Source organism: Misgurnus anguillicaudatus, chromosome 3 (genome assembly GCF_027580225.2).
Source record: "Misgurnus anguillicaudatus chromosome 3, ASM2758022v2, whole genome shotgun sequence".
In the NCBI taxonomy this organism is placed as follows: domain Eukaryota; kingdom Metazoa; phylum Chordata; class Actinopteri; order Cypriniformes; family Cobitidae; genus Misgurnus; species Misgurnus anguillicaudatus.
In genome coordinates this window covers 41493558-41518279 of record NC_073339.2, presented here as the reverse complement: position 1 = coordinate 41518279, position 24722 = coordinate 41493558, and the positions used below count along the sequence as shown (strand labels likewise).

Genomic DNA, 24722 nt, shown 5'->3' with positions numbered 1-24722 from the left:
CCTTTTATGTGTAATCTCCAGGATTATCGTATTTGGGTGACATCTCCATTCCCTGCACAAGCTGACACACCATAATAACACTATAACCTCTATGAAAACATGGCATAGGGGATCCACTGACCTCCTACAACCCACACAGAAAAGTCACACAGTCCATCATCATGATCATAAATCTTTAGACATGCTTATCTAAAATTAGTGAATAATAATTAATCAAAACATGTTTATTTTGCCATGCAGCACTTAAAAGTCTCCACTGCATTGTTTCTTATACACAATATGACATATAATGTAGGTGGTGTCAATTATAATAAATAATAATACAAAATGTAATTAAAATAAAATAAAATGTAAAAAATAATAAAATATCATCTAATGTGTTTAAAAATACCCCAAACATTGTGTTGTTTGTATAACAGCAAGTGTAGCAGTCATTCCATCTTTATTTTTTACTCTGGCATTCAGTTTTCCCTGCACACTAGCTTACAGAGAGCTGTATCAAGATACTGCAATTTTTTTATTATTATTATTTCATTACAGTATCTATTTTTCACACTAGTCTGTTTACTTGGCTGATGTTTGTAAATTAGTAATGTTAAATTATTATGCATATTGACAATTTAAAAAAAAAATCACCTATAAAACAAACAAAACATGCCAAAAATAGTTTAAGTAAGTTACAACAATTTCAATCAAATTATAGTTTTATATTTTTGTAAAGATTTACTCACATTTACTCAATATTGATTACAGTTGCAAGATGTAAAACAAATAGATGTTTTCATGCACATCAACGTAGCCAGGATGTGAAAGACATTACCAAACGAGTATCGATGCGTCGCTCACGAGTGGGTCTGTCTGCATATTATAAACGTAATTGTATTTATTTTAATTATATTAAATATGTCTATTTTGTTATATATTTGCCACATAACACCTGACAATTTAACTGTAATATCATCCGATTTAAGCTCATAGGGTCAGATGATCGTTGGTATCATTTGATCGATTGGTACTGTCTGCAGTCAGAAGTCGCGGGAGAGAGAGAGAGCGTGCTCTATGGCTGTGGTCGTGAGTCAATAAACAAAACTCAAAATACCCTTTTGCAGGAGTACTTTTTATTTTGGAAAATGTGAATGTTGCATTTAATGTAAACGAACAAGTGTTGTTTTATTTGGATATAAACTCATTTGTGCGCGTAGACAGATGTTTGTGCAGTTGTTTACGGTTGATGATACTTTGTTAATGTAAATTACAGTATTAACAACTGTATCGATGACGAACTTTTGATCGCATCACGACGTAATGGAGGAAGATATTCACCCTAACGACGACCAAGAGGCAGTAAGTTATTTTTTTATTTCTAATATTATGTAACTTATTTAGTATTTGTAGATGTATAGCTCAATTAAAGCCATCAAAACATCATGTACTACTACTACCACAAAAGATAACTTTATTGACATGATACTAGTATTCTGTGAAGTACGACAGACATTGTCTGAATTATTAGTCTTTACATGTTTTAAAGTTGAGGAGAAGACTGGAGCTACTGAAGCAGGAGTATGAGAGGACAGCAGTGAGATTACAGGTAAATATGCTGTATTTATGAGCATCCTACACTAAAACACAACAATGTGTGATATATCACTAAACATTGACATATAAAGTGACAGTGCGTTCAGGTTTCACATTGTTACATGTTCCCTGGGGTTCAAACCCAAGACTTTTGAACTCCTAATGCAATGCTGTACCAACTAAGCTACAGAAACAGTGTACAAATCAGTTTGTGATTTTTTTTCATTTAGAGAGCAGAACGCCTGGATGCTATTCGCAGGCAGAGCAACGTCTCTCACCAGAACAATGAAACATCAGCGTGTTTAACATCTTCCTCTGTGGCAGCTTCTGAACTTTCTGACAACCAAAATGCTCAGCACTTACAAACCGGTGAGTGACACGTGTCTCTCTGGAATATTTCTGGATTCTTTTACTAATTTTTGTACTTTGTTGCAAAAATAAACAGCTCTGTTTTTTCCAACCCAGCCCTCCAGTTTCAACTTGCTGAGATTGCTCTTGCTCCTCATTTGTCATCTCCTGCATGCATGCGAAGCCCCGCCCACCGTCTGCGCTCTAAGCGCAGCCGGCTGCGCCTGCAGAACAAAGAGCGAGAGTCGGATACTGACAACAGCCAAGAGAAAGAAAGTCTCAAACAGGGAAATAATGGAGGTGGAGAAAATAAGGCTGACATGAGAAAAGAAAGACATATGGGGATGTTGCCAGCCAAGGTGGAGAAAAACCAGGACAATGATACAATTGCTGAAGAACCACAGGAGCTAAAGGTTGTGAACTGTGAAAACAAGCCACTGGTTTTATGTAAAAATAAACATTTACCCTTTCAGAGTCAGATGAATATATGCCAAGAAAGTCTGCCTCTTATCCATCATTCGGTAGAGAAGTTACAGTCAAAAACAGCTGCATGTAAGGACTCCATGCAAGCCTCTTCTTCTCTCCCGTCATGTGAGTCAGTCCATAATATTACTGTTAAATCAGAAGCGAACCTTGCACAAATGGATGCATATAAAGGAAATAATGACAGCACAGATAATAAACACTCTTTAATTATGTCTGGAGCTCTGGATTCTTGTACGCTGGTTGAAGGCTTACCATTTCCCGTGGAGTATTATATCCGAACAACACGTCGTATGGCTGCATCTCACAGTCCTGTCAACCTAGAGGCTGTCATTCACAGCCAGCTCACTCGGGGGCGGGGCAGACGCAGGCTCGGCCAATCACAAACGCGTGGTAGAGGTCACACGACCTCAGAACTTTCAGAATCGGTATGCAGGTCCAATGACCAGGCCGGACGTAGAGGAAACGGTCAGAGGAGGAGGAGAGGGCGTCGTAGAGCAACCACAGTTAGGACCAAAGATGCTCAAGATTGTATAATATCAAATCCTGTAAGTGATTCGCAAGCCTCTATAGAACCCCTTACAGTATCCACACCTCAGACTGAATCTACCTGTCAATCAGAAGTGGAGGGAAGGCCACAAGCGGAGTCTCAGCCAATCCCGTCGCTCGTGTCTGCGGTTAATTTGACGCCCAGTAAAGAAGAAAGAGTTACACAAGATTTTAAGCACCTTCCAGATTCTCAGCTTTACTTTGAGTCCAAACTCCTTCCGGATTCTAACTTGTATCCTATTTTCAGAAGGGGGCGTGGCCAAACTGGAAATCATTTATCTCCGTCCCAGACAAGTATGTGTAAAAACGGTAAGATTTATTTTATTTGTATTATTTATTTTTACATAAGATCACATCACATTTTAATTTCATTAGTGGTACTTGCTAAGCATATTAAGCACGTTGTTCATACAAGTAGGATTAGAGATTTGAGTCCCAGTACTCCAATATTAGCCATTTTATTGTGCAATTAATTTTTACGTATCCAAAAAAAAAAACGGTTAATTGCCTAATAAATTGTGATATTTTATTGCTTTGACCTTTAATTCTCATACATTTTGTTTGGTTGTTCATGAAATCATTTTCACACATTAAATGTTTTGCAAGGTTTACCTGGCAGTAAATATTAATACACATAACACATATTTTAAAAGTAATTATTTAATGAATATATCTTTCAAAAACTGAAAATCTTCATAAGATATAAACACAATAAAGTGTCTGAAAAATATCTTAAAATAAAAATTACAATCAAAACAAGCTGACTATACCAGAACCAGTCTTATATTGTAGCCAAGGAACACACGTCCAGCCAAAAGCAAGACATGTGCAACCCATTTTTTTATACCTTGTTTTGTCTATAGCCTAATGTAACTCTGACCACATCTGCTCTTTGGCCCCATTTCCGGTCAGAATCCCAATCATGAGGTCAAATGTACTTCAAGCAACTGTTTCACAAGCTCATCACATCAGAGTTGTGTTTTCCGTTGGATAAATATTAAAGTGCTATCAGATAGAAGGTAGACATGGCAATATGGACAGTAACCCCAGGGCCCCCAGTATTTTCCAGACAAACAACATCCTGAAGGCTATCTCTGTTTTTATATTTTTAAGAAAAAGTTTGATTTTCAGATCTTTCTTTTCAGCATATAACTTTTTTACTTCTGAAATTATTATTATTATTTTTTGGCATATTATTCACTTATGAGTATATTAGCCTTTATACCTGTTTATGCCATTGTAGTGCAAGTCTTAAATGCATATGACTCATGTTTTGTCCTCAGAGAGGAAATATCAGCAGAGGAGTTTACCTTTTATGCGTAATCTCCAGGATTATCGTATTTGGGTGACATCCTTATTCACTGCACAAGCTGACACACCATAATAACAGTATAACCTCTTTGAAAACATGACATAGGGGATCCACTGACCTCCTACAACCCACACGGAAATGTCACACAGTCCATCATCCTTCCGGAGATCTTGTGTCCTCTCTGACGTCAGGCCTGGACAACAACTGGTCTCTTTGAATAAATGAGTTGAAGTATGCAATGAACATGCTAGGATATGGAATTTAAATGACAAGAAAAAATAACAACAGAGAAATTTCTTTGATAGTCAAATTATGAATGTCATTATTAATTTTGACCACATATGCAGTTTTATTCCCTGTTCATGATTAAATTCTCATAAATCATGACATGCTTATCTAAAATTAGTGTATTAGCCTATTATTAACACAACTATCAAGTTTTTATTTTGCCATGCAGCACTTGAAAGTCTCCACTGCATTGTTTTTTATATCTTGACTTATATGGCATATACTGTAGGTGGTGTAAATTATATAATATAACAAAAATATCATCTATGTGTTTAAAAATACCACAAACATTGTGTTGTTTGCATAACAGCGAGTGTAGGAGTCATTCAATCTAGACAGTTTTTTTTACTGTGTTCTGTTTTGCCTAAATATGTACTAACAGAGCTGTATCAAGATACAGCAATTTTTAATTTATTTAATCAATTATTATTTCATTTACAGAGTATTTTTTCACACTAGTCTGTTTACTTGGCTGGCCTCAGCCCTGATTTTTGTAAATTAGTAATGTTACATGATTATGCAATTGAAAAATAAATCACCTGTAAACAACAACAATATGCTAAAACTGTTTAATTTTTTAAATGTGTAATAATACTATCACGTCTGATTAGTGTTGATGTACACAGTAACAGCAGTGAAAGTTTAATACCTGCACTTGAGACCACTCTTGATGATGATAAAATCTAAAACGTAGAAAGAATAAATTAGCATAATTGTCTTGTTTACAGGTTTTATACAGTGCATCACATATGAACAGCTTTTGTGATGAATCACCTTGCTCAAGAGTCGGGAGTTAACCTACTCCTAACCTTAACCGTCGAGACAGCGATAAATGTAAGATTAAGATTTTATATACATATTAAAGTTCAAGTTTTCTTTAAATTACAGTTTTCGATACTCCGGAGTACTTGATACAGGCTGTACGCTTAAACGAACTATATCTGCGCCTGCGCAAGTGATGCTGCCCCGCCCACTAGATTCAGCTCCAATTTGGCCCTGCAGCCAGCACCACAACTTTGTAAAATGTGTCCTCTGCGCAGATCTGCAATACATGTATGCATGCAACTGGCTATGGCTAGCGTTAGCTCACAGATCTCAAAGATACGATCAAATTTTCCGCAGAGGTTAAATATAAACATCTCCGTTGTGGGTCGTCGACTGCAGACGATTTTTTTCTGTTTTGGAGAGGAGCACGATCGAGGTGCAAAAAGACCAGACTACACAGTAACTGTTAAGTTGTAACTGTTAAGTTGTTAAAGTTTGTCTTGTTATGTTGATCATGAATTTTTTGTTTTATGTTATCTGTTTTTGATTATAAAAATAACAGCGAAAATGACTGAGACACGAGTTTTACATATGCGAATTTTTCTATGAGATGTTATATGCAAAATATTTATGGCTATATGATTCTGATGCATAGAATAAATAGAAACTAAAACTAGAAAATAATATATGTGGGGGAAAATATGAGTATTACCAGCAATGTTAAGCATTATAAGCATAGATATGTATGAAGGCTAGATGAAGTCTCGCCCGCGAACGTCCGCATTTGGCGGCCATCTTACCACGGGCAGTCCGCGCACTCGTAGCATTGTGTTTTAATGATGCATGTACTCTTAAATGACCATAACGTGCTTAATTTTTTTACCGATTTGGTTTGTTGTTATAAACGTCAAAGATGTACCTATGACACGGCATACTTATACTAAACCACGTTAAAACATTCAAAATTATAGCCACGTTAATAACGTTTATAAGAAACCAAACCGTTTGAAAGTTGATAGAAAATTGAGCAAGTTATGGTCATTTAAAAGTACCTGCACCATTAAACTCAATGCTACGAGTGAGCGAGCTGCCCGTGGTAAGGTTGCCGCCGGGTGATGACGTTAGAGACTCCGCCGTGAGACATCTAGCCTTTATACATATCTATGATTATAAGCATAAGTTATTTGGCAAGCATAAGGCATTTGTATTTATAAAAATAATTTATGTAATGTTTGTGTGTATATGTATATTACATCAAAGTTTGTATGTCTCTAACTTATGATTCAAACTAAAATTCTTTTTTGCTTTGTGTGTGTGTGTGTGTTTTCCTTATGTTGTAAAATAGGCCCTCAAATGACACAGATGCGGACTGTAATCTGGAGTCCATTCCTGAGCGACCACATTCAAAATAAGTATATTTTTTCTGAAATAGTTTTTTTCTATGTGCTTTGGTGGGCAGAGAAGTTGGTTATCATGTCATTTTGTTATGATGTGTCTATTGGAGTCTCCAGGTGCACTTTCTTTGAAAGGACGCCTGGATTTAAAAAAAATAAAAGCTCACAGAAACTAAATTTTTTGGAGTATCATTCTGAAATTTGAATCACAACACGGTCAGTTGTTAGTTTACCTATATGGTGTCCAAATATACATTTCATGTATATTTTACCTTATTTTACTCTGCTCCTATACTACTCGGAGTTGTTATGACTATTAGGCAACAAAAAAGTGTCTAATTTCAAACAAGACCAGTGGCTGGTTGCATAAACATAGCCGTGACGTTAAGACTGCGTCTTAAGTATGATTCTGACTAACTAGCAATTAGTTAGGGCTAATCAGTCTTATTATTTGGATTTATATTAGACCAATCTACCTTTCTATGTAACATACTTAAAACAGTTATGATCAGTCTTGAAGAAAAATGTTAAGCTAGTCTTAAAGTTTTATGCAACCGGCCACAGAATTATGAATATAGACCATAGGCTTTAAGAGCTGCAGACGTTTTAGTTTGGGTATGTCATTTTTCATAAAATGCTCAAAAATAAAAGTGCCGGCTAACAGGATTGTATTAACACACTAATTGTCATGTATCAGCAAACTTTCTTGCTTTGACAGCAGGAGAGAAACAGTAAATAATTTGCTTAATATTTGTGCATGATTATTAAGAAATTATTACTATCAATGAACTACCATTACATGATAGACTGTATGATGGATGACTGTATATACTACTATGAGACAGATAAAAACTGATAAAAAAAGGGAAAAGAAATGATTACTGAGAAATATACAGAACTTGGCCCATCCATTTAAGACAAACATCACTCTTTTATGTGCACATGCTCGTGGACTAATATTGGGTTAAAATTTACTCAATGCTGGGTATTCTAACCCATGGTTGCATAACAACAACACAACATTGGGTCATTTTTAACCCAATAAGACAAAAAAAGGAATCCGCACTCACCAAAAAAAAAAAAATTTTTTTTAATCACCGAAGTAACGTTTCGGGCTACCGCCCTTCTTCAGACTTCTTTTTTAACCCATCACATGTTTTGTCCAGTATTTATGTCCCATTATGGGTTAAAAATAGTGCTGGGCATATAATCTAGATTAATCGTAAAAAAAAAATAAAAGTTATTTTTGCATAATGTACAAGTGTGTGCTGTGCGTAATTATTATGTATATATAAATACACACACATTCATGTATTTATTTAAGAAACATTTACATGTGTATATATGTTTATATTTTTATATATTCTATATTTTATATAAATTAATAAAACATTATATTCAAATAAAAATTGACATTTTTATGTATGTGTGTGTTTTTAAATATACATAATAATTGCACACAGCACACACACATACATTACGCAAAAAAGTACTTTTTTATTTTGTATGCGATAAATCTAGATTAATCTTTGCCCAGCACTAGTTACAAATATTTTTAGAGTGAAAGTATGGTTTTGTCAACTTAAAACTAATCCCTCAACTTTGAGGAACTTTAACTTTCTTATGCCCCAGGTACATATACAGTAGATTGCATCTATAACCCTGCTGAACAGACCTAAGATGGCTGGCTGGTTTTAAGTGGTCTCCCAGCCTGTTTTAGCTGCTTTAACAGGCTGGATTTAAAGAGGGTTTGGCTGGTCAGGGTGGAAGACCAGGTGACCCATTAGTTTGACCAGCCACCTAACTTAGGTTGTTTTTAGCTGTTTTTCAGTAGGAAATGTTTAGCCCAATACTAAAGTTATCATAATTTTGATATGTCTTTGAATAATCTCTTATTATCATCACACAGGTCCACGTGCTCATCTCCACTCAAACCTTTGCAGAGAAATGAAACAGTGACTGCATGTCTGAGCTACAGTCGCCACCTGGTGGTGATAAAAATTAATAGCTTAACAAAAGTATAACTTCAGTACGTTTTTGGTGGTATGGTACAGTTTTATATAGATTAATGGTATATGGTAAAGTGTGCTTTAGCTTAAAGGTAGATATAACAGTGAATGAAGATAAAGGCATGTGGGCTTGACTGGCAGGGCAAAATCCTTAAACTGAACTTTATTAACTATATCTAAACACAGAGTATCAGTGAAGCAAGTTTCAGAGATTTCTACATAAAATCTATAATGTAAAAATACACTCTTGATATCTTTAAGACTGACTAAGGTAATCTTTTTTTTAATAAGGTATATCTCTTTTTAAAGTAGTGTTATGCCACATTTAACCTCTAGGCTTCACTTGCTTTAGATATAGATATTGTTGCATAAAATTGGTTTGGGGGCAGAACAAATATTTTTGGTAGTGGAAACATTTTTCAAAATCTTTTCCTCCCATCTCATACAGTATTTTGTCCATCACCATGACCTTTTAGTTTCTGTAGTGGTTCTTCATCAGTCAGCATGTCAAATGTTCTTTAATGTATTTAGGAATTAATATTATGGAGTGTTTAGTGAATTTAACCCTGCAGTAAACCCAGCAATATGTAACTTTGTCTCTGGTGATGATTTAACTGCTGTAATAGATTATCCTCTTTGTAATTGTCTGTTTTACTGACTGCCATATAAGCAATGAAAAAACTTTTGTATGTATCATGTATTAAAATATATGACCTCTGATGCTTTTGATGATTTAAATAAAACACAAAAATCTCAGCATGTCTGTGTTTACTCTCGACTAATACTAATACACCACGATCTTACTCTTTTAACGTTACTGTAATAAACATAGTGCCATCTAGTGGTTGTATATGAATAACACAATAGGTCTAAATATATTAATACAAAACACTTACTGTAAAATACATTACAAAAAGTAGCAATAAGCATCAAGTAAAACACATTAAAGCATTTTAATATGATATGCATATATATCTGCAATAAAAAGTACACAAGTTGTAAAAAGTTTTATTTAAACTACACAAGGAACATAAAAATTGAAAAAAAAAAATCATTACTGTTGAACAGTGAACATAGAACGCGTCATTATCATGGAACCCATTGTTCTCATAGAACGCATCGTTGTCATGGAACCATTATGACGTCACAAACAGTGCCTATAAAAAGGGTCCGTCAGAAGCAAACGCTACCATTCTATTGATCTGAACGCTTGGCTTTGGTTGACTCTGAAACCTGTGTACAGATTATTGAGTGATTTTGCTGAATTTAGCAAACAGTTTGCTACTTTAAGCTACTTTGACGCACTGTGGACAGACAGACGGTTTATTCAGACCACAAATCTTTTTAGACCAAGTCTATACACAGTCTGCAGTCTACTTTCAACATCATGTCTCGCCCTTTAACGTCTTTCATGGACAAGAAAGGAGCAGATGTTGCAAAGATGGATTTTTGCCTACCCAATGCTGTGCCGAACTTTGACACTGAGGCGAAAAGCCCAAAAACAGGTAAAGCAAAACATGTTTCTTTATTTCCGATAAGTTTAAATAGAGTTATTTGTTGTTAATGCGTGTGTAACTATTTAGACACACGATTGTGCTCGTGTACTTGACATTTCACCCGCCGTTTTTCTTGACAGGCAGCATACGCAGCCAAATTTTGACTCTATTAATTTTACCAAAAGCGACCAAAATTAATAAAACACCCGCGCTGTTTAAGATGAAGCCGTACGAGGCCTAGTTTTTAAATATCCCTCACGAAAATTAAACTTTTCGTGGTAAAAGTGTAGTAACCACGTTTATTTGTGTATTCAGGGGTGCAAACTTGTCACATTTCGGCGAAATTCGACGTTTTGGATCCAAAATAGGTCATTCTTGTGATTCGTCTAGATCCGATGAGTGTTAGTGCGTGCGTGGTCACCAAAATTTAACATTTGTACACTTATTTAAGCACCGCAGTTTTAAATCAAGTAATTATAAAACACAAACAACAAACATTACATGCACGCGCTGTTTCTAAGGGAACGTACAAGACGCGCGCATCCGCTACTCATTAAGGTTGTGAGTGTTATTCCACTGTATTAGCCTTAAATACACACATGCGTCAAAATTCTCTTCTTTGCAAGTATCCTCATGAAAACGACCATTTAGGTCTGAAGAGAAAGTAAACAGCTGAAAGAGAAAACGCATGTGTACGTTATATTAGATCCGGTCCTAAAGGGGAAGTTACCTAATTTTGCTCCTGTCTGTCACTCGTGTTAACCAAACAGCATTGAGGGAAAATCGCTCACAGCTCTTAACTAAATCACTTTTGTACCTTTAATAAGATTTGTACGTGGAATTGTACACAAGTTTGAGTCAAGTTGCTCGTTCAGGGTTCATATTCATACTGTATTAGAGCTATAACTGTGAACAGAACAGACCCTGAATTTTTTGTTTATGTGTATGCCTACTGATTAATATGAAATACACATTTCTGTAACACAAAACGGTTGTATTTTTTCACAATAGTTAATACAATACCCCAATCCCTAACCCCAATGTCACAAAAACCTGTTGCCAGTCTTTTATCTATGAAAAACTACCATTTAGTATGTTTTTTAGCTTTTCCGTTTATGGGGACACTCTCTGTGTCCCTGTAAACCATGTTTATAGCATAACAAACATGTCATTATACACTATTCATGTCCTCGTAAACCACATAGACCAACCCACACACACACACGCACGCCCGCACGCATGTATATATGTATATGTATGAGAGAGAGAGAGAGAGAGAGAGAGAGAGAGCTTGTGCCTTTGTCACCTTTTTTTTACCCCTGATGAGTTTGCACCCCATACTATTAGCAAAATCATGGTTATTTTGTGGTAACAATGGTTTTACTACTGTAAACTTGTCTTTTTGGATGTAACTTTAGTAAAACCATGTTTAATTTTTATAAGGGATGTATAACATAAAAATATGCAAATTATATTGTAAATATTATGCAATACTGCATACGACTGTTGTTATCCAGTCTATCAGCATACTTGCAAATGTGATGTTTACTTAATACAATTTAGTAAACAATTTCAGTTTAAATTAAGTTACATGTTTTATACAAAAATATAATTTCAAATGAAGGCATTAATTTATTGAAAATGTATTTGCAGTGTTTAAAGCAGAGATGGATGCTTTTCTATCGAATGCTTTTCTGACATTTGACAACATCTTAAACACTGAATCATTGTCAGAAGTCATGCACGATGCTGGTAGTGCGGATCCGTGTGGAGGAGTTGAGGAGGATTCTCCTGCAAATGCTGGGGCGAAAAGCCCAACAGGTAAAATGCCAGAGAAAACAAAATGTCCTTTAATGCTGATAAATTTATATACAGTTATTGTGTTGTTAATTCACGTGTACATATAGACACACAAGGTGGTGCTCGTGTACTTGACATTTTACCCACCGTTTTTCTTGACCAGCAGAACATGCAAAATGAATAAATTGATAAAACAGATTAACCAAAATTAATAAAACATCCCCACAATTTAAGATAAAAGCTAGGTCGTATGAGGCCTTGTTTTTTAATATCCCTCACGAAAATGTACCTTTTGTGGTAAAAGTGCAGTAACCATGTTTCTTGATGTATTGATTACTATAACCGTGGTTAACTGGTTTAACTACAGTAGCCATGTTTTGTTGGATGTAACTGTAATAAAACCATGTTTGATTTTCATAAGGGATATTAAAAAATATAGTTATGGAATACTGCATATAACTGTTGTTATCCAGACTTTCAGCATAACTGCAAATGTGATGTTTATTTAATACAATATAGTAAACAGTTTCAATTTAAATTAAGTTACATGTTTTATGCAAAAATATAATTTCAAGTTAAGGCATTAATTTATTGAATTGTAATTGCAGTGTTTGAAGCAGAGATGGATTTATTCCTATCGGATGCTTTTCGGAGCTTTGACACTGTCCTTACCACTGGACCGTTGTCAGAATTCGGGAAAGCTGCCGGTAGTGTGAATCCGTGTGGAGAAGTTGAGGAGAAGGAGATGGAGAAAGTTTCTCCTGCCTATGCTGAGGCAAAAAGCCCAACAAGTAAGATTCAAGTTAAAGCAAAATGTGACTTTAATACTGATAAGTTTACATACAGTTATTGTGTTGTTAATGCATAAAGACACACAAGGTGGTGCTCGTGTACTTCACATTTAACATGCCGTTTTTTCCAACACATCCTCACCCCATGTCGTCAATATTTGACGACACTTGACCATTCGTCAATATGTGACGGGGAGGGTATACCTTTCGCGTCATTTTTTTTGACGAACTGGGGACTTCAATACTATTACGTCCGTTGCATTCTCTTTCCTATTTTCTTACCATTTTCGCGTCGGTTTAGGGTTAGATTACGCAAAATTAAACAGTGTACGCGAAATTAAACAGTTGTCACCTGGCGTTGGGGTTAGAGTTAGGTACGACAATTGTCACCTGGCGTTGGGGTTAGAGTTAGGTTTGGGTAGGGATGTCATTATGTAAATCTAACCCTAAACCGACGCGAAAATGGCAAGAAAATAGGAAAGAGAATGCAACGGACGTAATAGTATTGAAGTCCCCAGTTCGTCAAAAAATGACGCGAAAGGTATACCCTCCCCGTCACTTATTGACGAATGGTCAAGTGTCGTCAAATATTGACGACATGGGGTGAGGATGGGTTGTTTTTTCTTGACATGCAGCATACGCAGCCAAATTTTGACTCCATTAATTTAAAAAGTGACCAAAATTAATAAAACATCCCTGTAATTTAAGATAAGAGCTAAGTCGTATGAGGCCTTGTGTTTTAATATCCCTCACAAAAATTTACCTTTTTTTGGTAAAAGTGTAGTAACCTTGTTTAATGGTGTATTGATTACCATGGTTATTTTGTGGTAACAATAGTTTTACTACAGTAACCATGTTTTTTGGATGCAACTATAGTAAAACCATCTTTAATTTTCATAAGGGATGTATAACACAATAAATAGGCAATACTAGGCAATAAAGGCAGTAGCGGAGTGGCCATCGGGAGAGTCGGGACATTTCCTGGTGGGCCGGTAGGGTTTTGAGGCTGCGAGGGCTGGTCTGATAATAGTTATACATTGCAAGGGTTGGCAAGTTATATAGCAACCCCGTCTGGCGGCCTGATGTGCGGCCGCTTCCCTCTGGTCAAACTGTGCAGCCTCTTTGCTCAATAAAAGTGCTCAACCTGTTCGGCAGGTCCAACCATGTTAGGATTTTTAAAAAATATAGGGGGATTATTGAACGGCCCCTCTCCAAATTGCATAGCCTGTCGGCCTTTGATGTGAAAAGCCGCGTCGCCGAATGCCTGTTTATTGCAGTACATATGCGGTCGGATTGATCCATCAAGCGGAGACTATTTGATAGAAAGTGTGGATTAAGGATGTTTAAAATCTCTAGCCTGGTGGTCAGTACTTGAATGGATAAAATCAGCACATTTGCAAAGGTTTATCTCCATATGGCTATATATAATAAATAAAATTTGGAAGGGTAACTTTGCAGTATCACATTTCCTACTATTAGATTTCTATTAGATTTCCTTATTAATAGACGAGAGTATTCAACTGAAATATATAAATATCCTCACAACATTATTATTTCTCAAAACTTTGACAAAAATTATTTTCAAATGAACTGTATTCTTACAGTTATTCAAAGATGCACACATTATTCCGGATATGATTTGAATATTAGACGAGATTATATAACAGCAATGAACGTCTCATATGCCAATAAATATCCACATATAAATTAACATTACAGCATAATGAAATTAATAAAAAGACAAGGAAGCAGGATTGGCATGTAAATTGTGTTATTATTAGCGGGGAAAAAAGCAATATTACTGAAATAAACTCTGAGGTAATGCGCCAAACACGTTAAAATAAATAAGTAATAACCGTGGAAAAAACATTATTATCTCTCAAAACTTTATATGACAAAATTACATTTAAAGGAAATATTCTTACAGCTATTTAAAGATGCACAAATTATTCCATATTACTCCCGTTTATGAGCACATTCGTCTCTCGTCTCGCTCTGTTATGTAATAGCTGATTGAGGTGCGCATCTCCATCTTTCAACCAGATATCATTTTGTATAGTTACTCATTTAGGAAAATTAGCCATGATTTAATGATTTTATTATTATTATGAAAATTTTTTTTTGGGGGGCAAATTGATTACGATTTGTATTACCCTAGTTTTACTACAAATAGGCTACAAGACATTTTTTTTAACCACGGAGGGCCGGTGGTATACGAAATTTCCCGGTAGATTTTTTGGTCCCACTCCGCCCCTGAATAAAGGAGACGCTCACATTCACAAAATACGTGGAAGACACTCACTTAATACTAAACTCTGATTACACATGAGATCAAGTGAGTGTCTGGCAAACGTGAACATCTCTTTTATCATAAACCCCTTCAGAGTGTGTGCAGCAAGCACGTATTTTGACCTGATGCGTAATGCACATAGATTAACATGACGCGCCAAACGCATATTTTCACATAATGACCCACACACATGACGGGCTAAATAGATGTTTTGATGAGTTTCCCATTCAGGTGCCCTCGAAAATGAAGTCACCGGCGGCCACTGATGCAGAATAAACAATACATTAAAATGAAGTGACAAGTTTTAGACACAACATGATCACTTTAGCATTCATTTTATAACATTTTTTATTGAATTGCAGTGTTGGGAAGGAGTTGCCAAGATAGTGGAATGGATTTTGTCCTGCCGTGTGCTGTGGCTGACAGTGTCCTTAACATTGGATCTCTGTTAGACAGACACAGAGGTAGTTCAATTCCACAAGGACAAGGAAAGGAGTTTACTCCTACTTTTGATGGGGCGAACAGCCCAATAGGTTAGATGAAAATTTTGTGTACTTGCTATTTTTTAAATCTGTGTCATGATGTTTGTTCCTCAAAAGTTTAGATGGCCCATGCAGATACTGATATTTTTATAACATTAAAGTCAGTCAAATAAAACATCTTACAATAAGAAATTAATGTTAGACACATTTTTTAAACTCTTATTTTAACAGCATTATGAAAATACAGCAATGCTATTTGCATTACTAATGCTGTTAAAATAAGAGTTGGAACACATTAGAAAAAAAAAGGAATTTATTAAATCAGTTTTATAAGATACTCAGTTACATTGTTTTATTAATAGAGGCTTAGTGTCCAGGTGGATGGGGAGAGGTAACCCCCCCCATAATTTAAACTAGCAATGACAACCCAATATTTACACAATGATTATGATAACAACATCATGTACACTTGACACTTCAACCCCCTTAATATTTTAACCAAATCTGTGCCTTGTAGATTATGAAGGAACACAAGAGTCATGCAAAATGTAATAAATAACTTCAATATTTAATAACTACCTGGACAATAAAAATAGCAATTAATAGATTTGTTTAGACAAAGTTGCAAAAAAACATTATGTAACATTTTATTAGGCAATAAAAAGTGTGATTATAAAAGTAATGTAGAAATGAAATATTAATCCATTAATAAATAGTTCAAAGTAATATAACTATTTACAAAAACAACATAAAACATTCAATAAGTTTATCATTTTAAATTGCATTTACAAATTCTTAATTAAATAATAGAATTTCAAAATGTATTTCAAAAAGCGATTTAAAAAGAGGAATAAATAACTGGATTTATAAATTGAACTACAAATACAGCTTTAAATTAGGCATTTAAAAGGGCATTTCCGTTTGACATTTCTGTTTTAATTTTCCCGATGGTTCTCCTGTCACGGCTAGTCCGTGTCATGTTTTGTGTATTGCACTGATCCGTCTCACCTGGACTCTCATTGACTCATTAAGCCAATACACCACACCTGTCTTATGTTTAATTGTCTTTGTATTTATATGCCTTGTTTCTGTCACACCGGTTGCCGGCAGATTATCATTGTCATTACTTCCATGTCTGTTCCTGTTCACGTTGGATGTTCCGGTGTTACTTACATGCCTGTTATTTTACTCCTCGTGTTTTGTTTCCAGTTTTATTATTAAATGTTATTTATTGGTTCGAACTCTGCGTTTGCGTCCTGTCTCTCCAACCCTGTCGTGACAGAATCTACCGGCCAGCACTGGACGCAGCGGGTTCACGGAGGGCGGCTCCCCCAGGAGTTTCGTCGAGGGGGAGTAGTGACATCGGGGTGTATTCCCCATCAGCCCCGATGTCTCTTGAGGACCACCGTGAGCGATCACTCGCTCCCGCGAGCATGCGGGAGGAGGATCGGCCCAGGCGGTCCCCCAACGGTTGAGTCGTCGTCGACGGTCCCTCGGAGGACCACCATCCTGCTCGCAGGGGGATCTGGAACGGACCACGCCCGATCATTTCCCCGGGGTGGCTACCGAGAGAGGGTCTCCGTTTCCGCGAGGGGATGGGAGATGACTTCCGGGGGCAGCTGATCGTCGACGATTCCCAGGAGGGGGGTAATTCGTCTGCCTCGGTTCTCGGAGCGATCGCTCCGGTTCTCCTGGCGCAGTCCGGCCAACCGTTCCTGTTGGTCTCGTCCCGGCGGCTGCCGGCTTCGCCAGGGTCCCCAAGCCCTCCACCCCTCCCTTGGACTCTTGCTACCAGACTTTGTTTTTGTTTTGTGTTTATTTGAGTGTCTGGTAGCCACTCGTAGAGGGAGGGGTTATGTCACGGCTAGTCCGTGTCATGTTTTGTGTATTGCACTGATCCGTCTCACCTGGACTCTCATTGACTCATTAAGCCAATACACCACACCTGTCTTATGTTTAATTGTCTTTGTATTTATATGCCTTGTTTCTGTCACACCGGTTGCCGGTAGATTGTCATTGTCATTACTTCCATGTCTGTTCCTGTTCACGTTGGATGTTCCTGTGTTACTTACATGCCTGTTATTTTACTCCTCGTGTTTTGTTTCCAGTTTTATTATTAAATGTTATTTATTGGTTCGAACTCTGCGTTTCCGTCCTGTCTCTCCAACCCTGTCGTGACATCTCCTTATTCTTGCTATTCGATTTGCTTTTCGTTTTAGCCTCTCTATTTAGCTTTTTCGTGACTTTTGGGGTCCTCATCCGAGATCTATAAATCTGTGCATGACGTACAATCAGAGCCAATCAGAAAGCTTGTTACATCCACCTGGCCATAGCTAATTTGCATTTCTCATTTGACCATTTGCAAGGACCCAAAGAGTCACGGAAAAGCCAAACAGAGAGGCCAAAACGAAAAGCAAATCGAATAGTGAAAAGAATAAGGAAAACCATCGGGAAATATAAACAGAAATGTTGAACGGAAGCGCCCTTTTGAATGCCTAGTTTGGACCTGTATTTGTGGTTCAATTTATGAGTCCAGTTGTTTATTTCTCTTTTTAAATCGCTTTTGAAATACATTTTGAAGTTCCATATTTTAATTTGGAATTCGTAAATGCAATTTAAAACAATAAACTTATTGAGTGTTTTATGTTGTTTTTGTAAATAGTTATTTTACTTTGAACTATTTATTAATGGATTAATATTTCATTTCTACATTATTTTTATAATATCACTTTTTATTGCCTAATAAAATGTTACATAATGATTTTTTTTGTAACTTTGTCTATTTATTTATAGATTAATTAATGAATTTTTAAACAAATGTATTAATTGCTATTTTTATTGTCCAGGTGGTTGAATGTTGAAGTTCTTTATTACATTTTGCATGACTCTTGTGGTCCTCCATAGTAGATCTCACACTGACCTCCACAGTTTGTCAAATGTGTTTATTAAGTATAATCACTGGCCATGGTTCTTTGTCATTCACTTTCGACTACTCTCATAATTAATTTTCTAATAGTTTATCATTTGTTTTGTTTTTTGGTGTAGACAGTAACATCAGTCCGGACCAACGAAAGACGTCCTTTGACCGGGCCTGGAGGGGCAAAGTGGAGCCAGTGCCGGCTCCACAGCTTGAAGCCGATCCAGCTATCCCTGATGTTAGGGAAGTGGTTGATCTGGCATTCTGGTCAAAGACTAAGATTGGTCCGAAGAAACAGAAACAAAAGGCTTCGAAGAGCCGTTTATATGACCTCCAGGGAGAAAAGACTGTTGTTCAAGCGCAACATGTCGAGGCAGATTCAGCTATTCCTGTTGGTATGGATGGTGCTGATTTTGCATGCCCCGAATCGAATATATGTATTCGTACGGAAAAACAAAAGACTTGGAAGAGTCGCGTATTTGGCGGGTTCCCGAGGGGCCATTTGGAGGCAGTGCCGACTCCACAGCTTGTAGCCGATCTTGCTAATCCTGTTGGAAGGGATGTTGCTGATCTGGCCTGCCATGAGGCAAAAACTAAGATTCGTCCGGACAAACGTAGGTCAATGAAGTGTTGCTTCCTTGACCGCTTCCGGAAGAGGGATGTGGAGTCAATGCCGACTCCACAGCTCGATGCCGATCTTGCAAATCCTGTTGGAATGGATGGTGCTGATCTGGCCTGCCATGAGGCAAAACCTAAGATTCGTCCGGACAAAGGAAAGTCGTTGAAGCGTTGCTTTCTTGACCGCTTCCGGAGGAGCAATGTGGAATCAGTGCCGACTCCACAGCTCGATGCCGATCTTGCTAATCCTGTTGGAATGGATGATGCTGATCTGGCCAGTCGTGAGTTAAATCCTCACATTAGTTTTCCTGCCATCGCTAATGCCAGCCTAGAAAATTTAGGTGCCGTTCCACCCAATGTCGGGCTTAAAGGTGGTGGAAATCCAGATTCAAATAGACCACAAGCAATCGGAAATCCCCGAACCCCTGTCCCAAAAGATGCGGGAAATCCTGTACCAAAAGATGCGGGAAATCCTGTACCAAAAGATGCGGGAAATCCTGTCCGAAAATATGTAAAAGTTGTTAGGCCGAAAACTTTTAATCTTTTTAAAAAGCGAAGCAACAACCAACAAGCCGATCCTGAGCCAGGTCCATCAGTGACTACAGGTGAGTATACTGCCTTTATTACTCCTAGACTGGATTGCACCAATTTGTGAAATGGTTTCATTATCATATTTTTTTGTACCTTGAAATCTATGCTGTACTTTACTTCTGATCCCTGTATTAATAACCTCATCAATTTTCATGTTTTCTGTGTGTTGTTCAGAGACCTTTGAGTCTAAATATCAACTGTTAGAGATGGATGTGATTGGGCAAGGTAGCTTTGGCGTAGTGTTCAAAGGGATCCGTCAAACGGATGGGAATCTGGTAATGCACTCATATTTATATCAAACACAATGTTTGCAGAAATTTGTACGTCCACTTGATCTAAACGATGTTTAAAGTTTGTAGATTGTCAAACCTTAAAGTTACATGTGCAGTGTCAGGTTAGCTGCTTCAGTCAGCTCAGGAGAAATAAACTCAGTGTTTTTTCCTCTTTACAGGTTGCCATCAAGCAAATGATGAAACAAAAGAAGAAGGACAGATATATTCAGATTGTAAGTTGTAAAGTGAACTAGGCAGAATATACACAAAATATTAGTTTTATCTAATTGTAATATGTTCATTTTTTTTCTCAAGCCTGGATATCCCCAACCGCTGCTAACAGAAATAGCATTAATGCTAAGGTTAAGAGAAAGTTACCATTGCCCATATATCATCGAGATGTATGATTGGTATGAGACCAGCTAAATGTTCACAATTGCGATGGAGTATCCTCAGGAGAGCCAATCCTTGTGGAGTTTTGTTTACAAATACAAACTGAGTGAAAGTGCAGCACGACATCTGATGCATCAGGCCGTACGAGCAGTTGAACACTGCCTGATGAATGGTGTCGTCCATACCGACATACATCCGGGGAACTTCTTGGTGCAGAAGAAAACAATGAACTTAAAGTTAATTGACTTTGGGCTTGGACATCTATTTAGGTTTGATGGCCATGCTTCCAAGGACTTTAGAGGTGAGCTGATTTTTAAATGTAGCAGAGTATGGAAACCTGCTGGGTCATCTTTTACGAAATGACTAAACACAATGTCTTGTGTACAGGAGCTAAAGAATGCACACCGCCTGAGGTTCAAACAAATAAGAAATTTTTTGCCAGGCCAGCAAACACCTGGGCCTTAGGTGGTATGCTATATTTCATGATGCATGCAGCTTACCCCTATCCTATAAGCGACTTGTATGCGGGTGAACCAAAGAAATACGATGAAGGCTTATCAAAGGGTGAGTGAAATGATCGATCAACATATGCACACACAAAGTTATTATTGTGTTTAGTTTATCAGTCATTTAGTGGCTCCCCAAGGTATTACATCACTGTGCCATCATCTTAACCTCAGGTAACGTCTGTCTGTGGCCAGATGTGACTATGGACCACAAAACCAGTCATAAGGCTCAGTTTTTTTTAATTAAGATTTATTATCCGAAAGCTAAATAAATAAGCTTTCCACTGTTGTATGGTTTGTTAGCACAATATTTGGCTGATATACAACTATTTGAATATTTGGGCATACACCCGATGTAGGCGTAGCGCATGTCTGAGACTAAACCGTATGTCTAGTAGGCGTAAGTATAAAGTCTTGACTTGTTTCTGTGGCAAAATGACAAATAATCCAATTTGACGGGACATTTGCGCTTCTAATGCACAGGATACGTGAGCAGTGTGCATCCAGAACTATTAGAATTAATCTGCAAATAATTACCTTTTGTGCAAACGGCTGCATCCACTCACAAAAGAAAGTTTTAAGTAGGAATTTACTAAATATCTTCATAAAAAAATATCTTTACTTAAAAATTCATTATTTTCACCCAAACTGTACAAATATACTCATGCGATTTATGACTGGTTTTGTGGTCCAGGGTCACAATTTGGTAACAAATGACTTAAAATCAGGGGTTCTCAACCTGCAACTTACGGTCCACCAATGACCGTTTAAGACATTATAGTATCAATGTAGAATAACAGAAAAACGATGCACTGTGACATGCATTTTTCTGTCACTAAAGGTACACCTGGTGGTACCCCTGTAGATGAATGAGTAATGTCATTACTTTAAATGGCAAACCAAACCACATAGGTGTCATTTTGAGCAGGAAAAAATATTTAAAGTGAAAGATATAAAGGCCCACCACCGGTTGAGAATCACTGCTTTAGATAATAGACAGACAGACTTCTTACAGTATTATTCAATGACAACAAAAGTGTCTTTTTATGCCATGATAATTATTGCCATTTGTGTATCATGATGACTAACCAGCTCTCTCCTAAAATTTTACAGAAATCTGTGAACTGATAGACTGGTGCCTGGATGTGAGACCAGATAGACGTCCATGGCTCCACCAGATCTTAAGTCACGACTGGTTCAGAACTGAATGGATTAATGAAAAACCGGAATTCAAACGCAGAAAGAGGTAACAGAGTAGGAAACTACATTTTGCAGATTACATGCTTTGTCTTTGATAGTTGTATAGTGTGTTCAATAGTAAGATTGTTTAAATGTACATTTTCACCCCTACAGTAAAAGAAAAGCCACAACAAAGGCTGAAGAGGCTGAAGGATAAGGGAATGATGGAAGATGCTGTTTTCATCATCCAGAGACGTATGGAGTTTGCAAATCATGTTTCCGAAAAAGGTAATGAATGAATGGGTTTCAACTGTATGTTTGATTATATTATTTAATGCCACCGTAATGAATTAGCTGCAGGTCTAACCACCACTTCTGCATTTGTCCTCTTGTGTCTCCCTAGTTTCTACAACCGAAAACCAAGAATACCATGGACACTAACAGGGTGACAATTACAAGGGAGACAAGAGACGAGCCATTATTTAAAACAGGAATTTCCCTGGATTTACAAATCCATGGGAACTTTACAGTACACAACCACATTTAATATATCGCTCTGTGCAAATTATATATATTATAGGAATTATCCATATTGTGGCTTTAAGGTTCTAGATATACTATATGATGACTAAAAACTAAATGTTGACATTTCTTTGCTTTCTCATCTTCAGGTTGTATCCCATGGACACAAATGGTTGGCTGAACGTCTCATAAAGATCCTGTCTCATCCTTGAAGAATTTTTTTTAACGTTTTAATAGTATAGTATCTTAATATGTAGTATATCCTCCTTAGAATCCGTTTACATATATATGTTTATATATATCTCCCAAGGGTTTTTTCCCTCCTAGGACTTTTTTTCCTCCTGGCTAAAAATGCGGGAGGTTTTTCTCCTAGGGGTTTTTTTCAACCCCGGGGACTCAGCCGACATTGGCTTAACTTAGCACCTTCTTCTATCCGTTACATCATTAACACGCTCGCTTGTAAAGTTTATTCATACCTGCTGTATTTATTTTTAGCAAATCTATTTATGATTAGCAAAAACCCTCCCAAGGGGTTTTTTCCCCTCCTAGGACTTTTTTCCTCCTGGCTAAAAATGCGGGAGGTTTTTCTCCTAGGGGTTTTTTTCAACCCGGGGACTGAGCCAACATTGGCTTAACTTAGCAGCTGCTCGCTTGTAAAGTTTATTCATTGCCGCTGTATTTCGCTACTTATGTTGTCTGTCGATTTTTCTGTGTTTTCCCCTGCTTAAAGCTGGGGGAATTAAAGCTGCTTTGAAAAAGCACTATATAAATAAAATTTAATTTAATGAATAAAATTTTTTTTTTAAAGAATCAGCTATTTCTGTCTCTTTCTCAAGTTTTTTCCCCCTCTGAGTTTAGGGAGTAAGCTGACATTGGCTTAACTTAGATCTCTCTTCTATATGTTGCATTATTACAATGCTCAATAGTTCAGTTTAATCTTAGCCGCTGCACCTTGCAACTTTTGTTTGCCCAATTTTCAGTGTTTTCTCCGGCTTTTATTAATGTAACGCTGCTTTGAATTAATTAAACAATTGTGAAAAGGGCTACAGTATATAAATCAATTGAATTGAGTATGGAAGACTTTTCTGGATTATTTGATCAAACTGTTATTGGAAATGATTAACTTGGGTCACTTATGTAAATGTTTTTCATATGCAATATCCAACCCTTGACCTTGGTATAAAATACTGGGAGTTAACGTAGTAAATCCAGTCAGACACACTGTTAAACCTGATAAATAGGTACACTTAACCTAAACCTGTAAATCTACCCTTCATAAATCTGTAATAGTTTAATGCACAATTTGCATGATTTTTCTCATTCAACAAGACATTTTGATTAACTTATTTTAGCTTATTTAAATCTGTGGAATTGAAAATTTCACCCATCATGCATCAACTTTACTGCTACTGTTATAGGACTGTGCTTTAGCTGTTTTTATTTATTCAACTGCTGCTATTTTTGTTATCATTGTTAGCTATTATTTTGTTGTAAAGTTAGGAGCTCATTAAAAGGAAATTACTTAACAAAATACATTTGAAATATATTTATGATAATATAATTACAATTGGCCTTAAAATAATCTAGAAATGCACTGTAGCTAAAGCCAGATGTAGTGATGGAAATCAAATGAACCAATTGCTTCGAAAATTGATTTTGAAGCACTCGAAACACCTGCTGGTGAAGATGTAAAAGCAACAAGAACTTCAAGCAACTGTTTCACAAGCTCATTACGTCAGAGTTGTGTTTTCCGTTAGATGAAAATTAAAAAAGTGGTATCAAATGGTAGACATGGCAATATGCACAGTAACCCCATGGGCACCCAGTATTTTCCACACAAACAACATCCTGAAGGCTATCTCTGTTTTTATATTTAATATTTTTAATCCATCCATCAATCTAGAAGATCAGTTTGATTTTCAGCATATTATTATTCTTTTTTTCAGCAAATTATTTTTATTATTATTATTGGCATGAGTTATGATGTTACACTTAAGAGTATAGCCTGTTAATGCCATTGCAGTGCAAGTCTTAAATGCATGTGACTCACGTTTTGTCATCAGACAAGAAATGTCAGAGAGCAGAGGAGTTGACCTTTTATGTGTAATCTCCAGGATTATCGTATTTGGGTGACATCTC

At 36.7% G+C, this 24722-nt stretch overlaps 2 protein-coding genes and 2 long non-coding RNA genes across 16 annotated transcripts; 3 read left to right on the top strand and 1 right to left on the bottom strand.

The window, feature by feature from the left end:
• The first annotated feature begins 801 nt into the window (after window positions 1–801).
• On the top strand, window positions 802–9496 carry LOC129444980 (uncharacterized). Of its 12 annotated transcripts, none has more exons than XM_073866205.1 (6): window positions 802–1071; window positions 1259–1344; window positions 1514–1591; window positions 1809–1947; window positions 2044–3267; window positions 6669–9496. In XM_073866205.1, the coding sequence occupies exons 2-6, from the start codon at window positions 1306–1308 to the stop codon at window positions 6920–6922; spliced, it is 1734 nt and encodes a 577-aa protein (XP_073722306.1). In that variant the 5' UTR covers window positions 802–1071; window positions 1259–1305; the 3' UTR covers window positions 6923–9496. The 12 variants fall into 12 exon arrangements, 10 of the variants coding, with proteins under 10 accessions (XP_073722306.1, XP_073722308.1, XP_073722305.1 ...); XM_073866207.1 differs by having other exon boundaries at window positions 810–1071; window positions 1532–1591; window positions 6669–9495; XR_012369026.1 differs by lacking the exon at window positions 802–1071 and having other exon boundaries at window positions 1106–1344; window positions 6669–8526; window positions 8627–9496.
• LOC141363530 (uncharacterized) lies at window positions 4275–5787 on the bottom strand. Its single transcript, XR_012369028.1, has 3 exons — window positions 5333–5787; window positions 5208–5241; window positions 4275–4481 (listed from the first exon to the last, which is right to left on the bottom strand). It is a non-coding gene; the product is annotated as an uncharacterized lncRNA (long non-coding RNA).
• Window positions 9497–9803: 307 nt separating the features above from the next.
• LOC141363528 (uncharacterized) lies at window positions 9804–22128 on the top strand. 2 transcript variants are annotated; one of them, XM_073866202.1, is made up of 10 exons: window positions 9812–10231; window positions 11876–12043; window positions 12631–12813; window positions 15466–15636; window positions 18631–19725; window positions 19886–19986; window positions 20163–20216; window positions 20299–20677; window positions 20764–20940; window positions 21996–22128. In XM_073866202.1, the coding sequence occupies exons 1-8, from the start codon at window positions 10114–10116 to the stop codon at window positions 20407–20409; spliced, it is 2001 nt and encodes a 666-aa protein (XP_073722303.1). In that variant the 5' UTR covers window positions 9812–10113; the 3' UTR covers window positions 20410–20677; window positions 20764–20940; window positions 21996–22128. The 2 variants fall into 2 exon arrangements, with proteins under 2 accessions (XP_073722304.1, XP_073722303.1); XM_073866203.1 differs by lacking the exon at window positions 15466–15636 and having other exon boundaries at window positions 9804–10231.
• Window positions 22129–22496: 368 nt separating this feature from the next.
• LOC141363529 (uncharacterized) lies at window positions 22497–23393 on the top strand. Its single transcript, XR_012369025.1, has 2 exons — window positions 22497–22590; window positions 22733–23393. It is a non-coding gene; the product is annotated as an uncharacterized lncRNA (long non-coding RNA).
• Window positions 23394–24722: the final 1329 nt, after the last annotated feature.

What these genes read in the sequence shown, in the direction of transcription:
- LOC129444980 (XM_073866205.1), top strand. Translation starts at nt 1,306, where the DNA reads ATGGAGGAAGATATTCACCCTAACGACGACCAAGAGGCA. An exon ending in CTAACGACGACCAAGAGGCA is followed by an intron (nt 1,345 to 1,513) that starts GTAAGTTATTTT and finishes CTGAATTATTAG; the next exon opens with TCTTTACATGTTTTAAAGTT. An exon ending in GGACAGCAGTGAGATTACAG is followed by an intron (nt 1,592 to 1,808) that starts GTAAATATGCTG and finishes TTTTTCATTTAG; the next exon opens with AGAGCAGAACGCCTGGATGC.
- LOC141363528 (XM_073866202.1), top strand. Translation starts at nt 10,114, where the DNA reads ATGTCTCGCCCTTTAACGTCTTTCATGGACAAGAAAGGAGCAGATGTT. An exon ending in GGCGAAAAGCCCAAAAACAG is followed by an intron (nt 10,232 to 11,875) that starts GTAAAGCAAAAC and finishes ATGTATTTGCAG; the next exon opens with TGTTTAAAGCAGAGATGGAT. An exon ending in TGGGGCGAAAAGCCCAACAG is followed by an intron (nt 12,044 to 12,630) that starts GTAAAATGCCAG and finishes TTGTAATTGCAG; the next exon opens with TGTTTGAAGCAGAGATGGAT.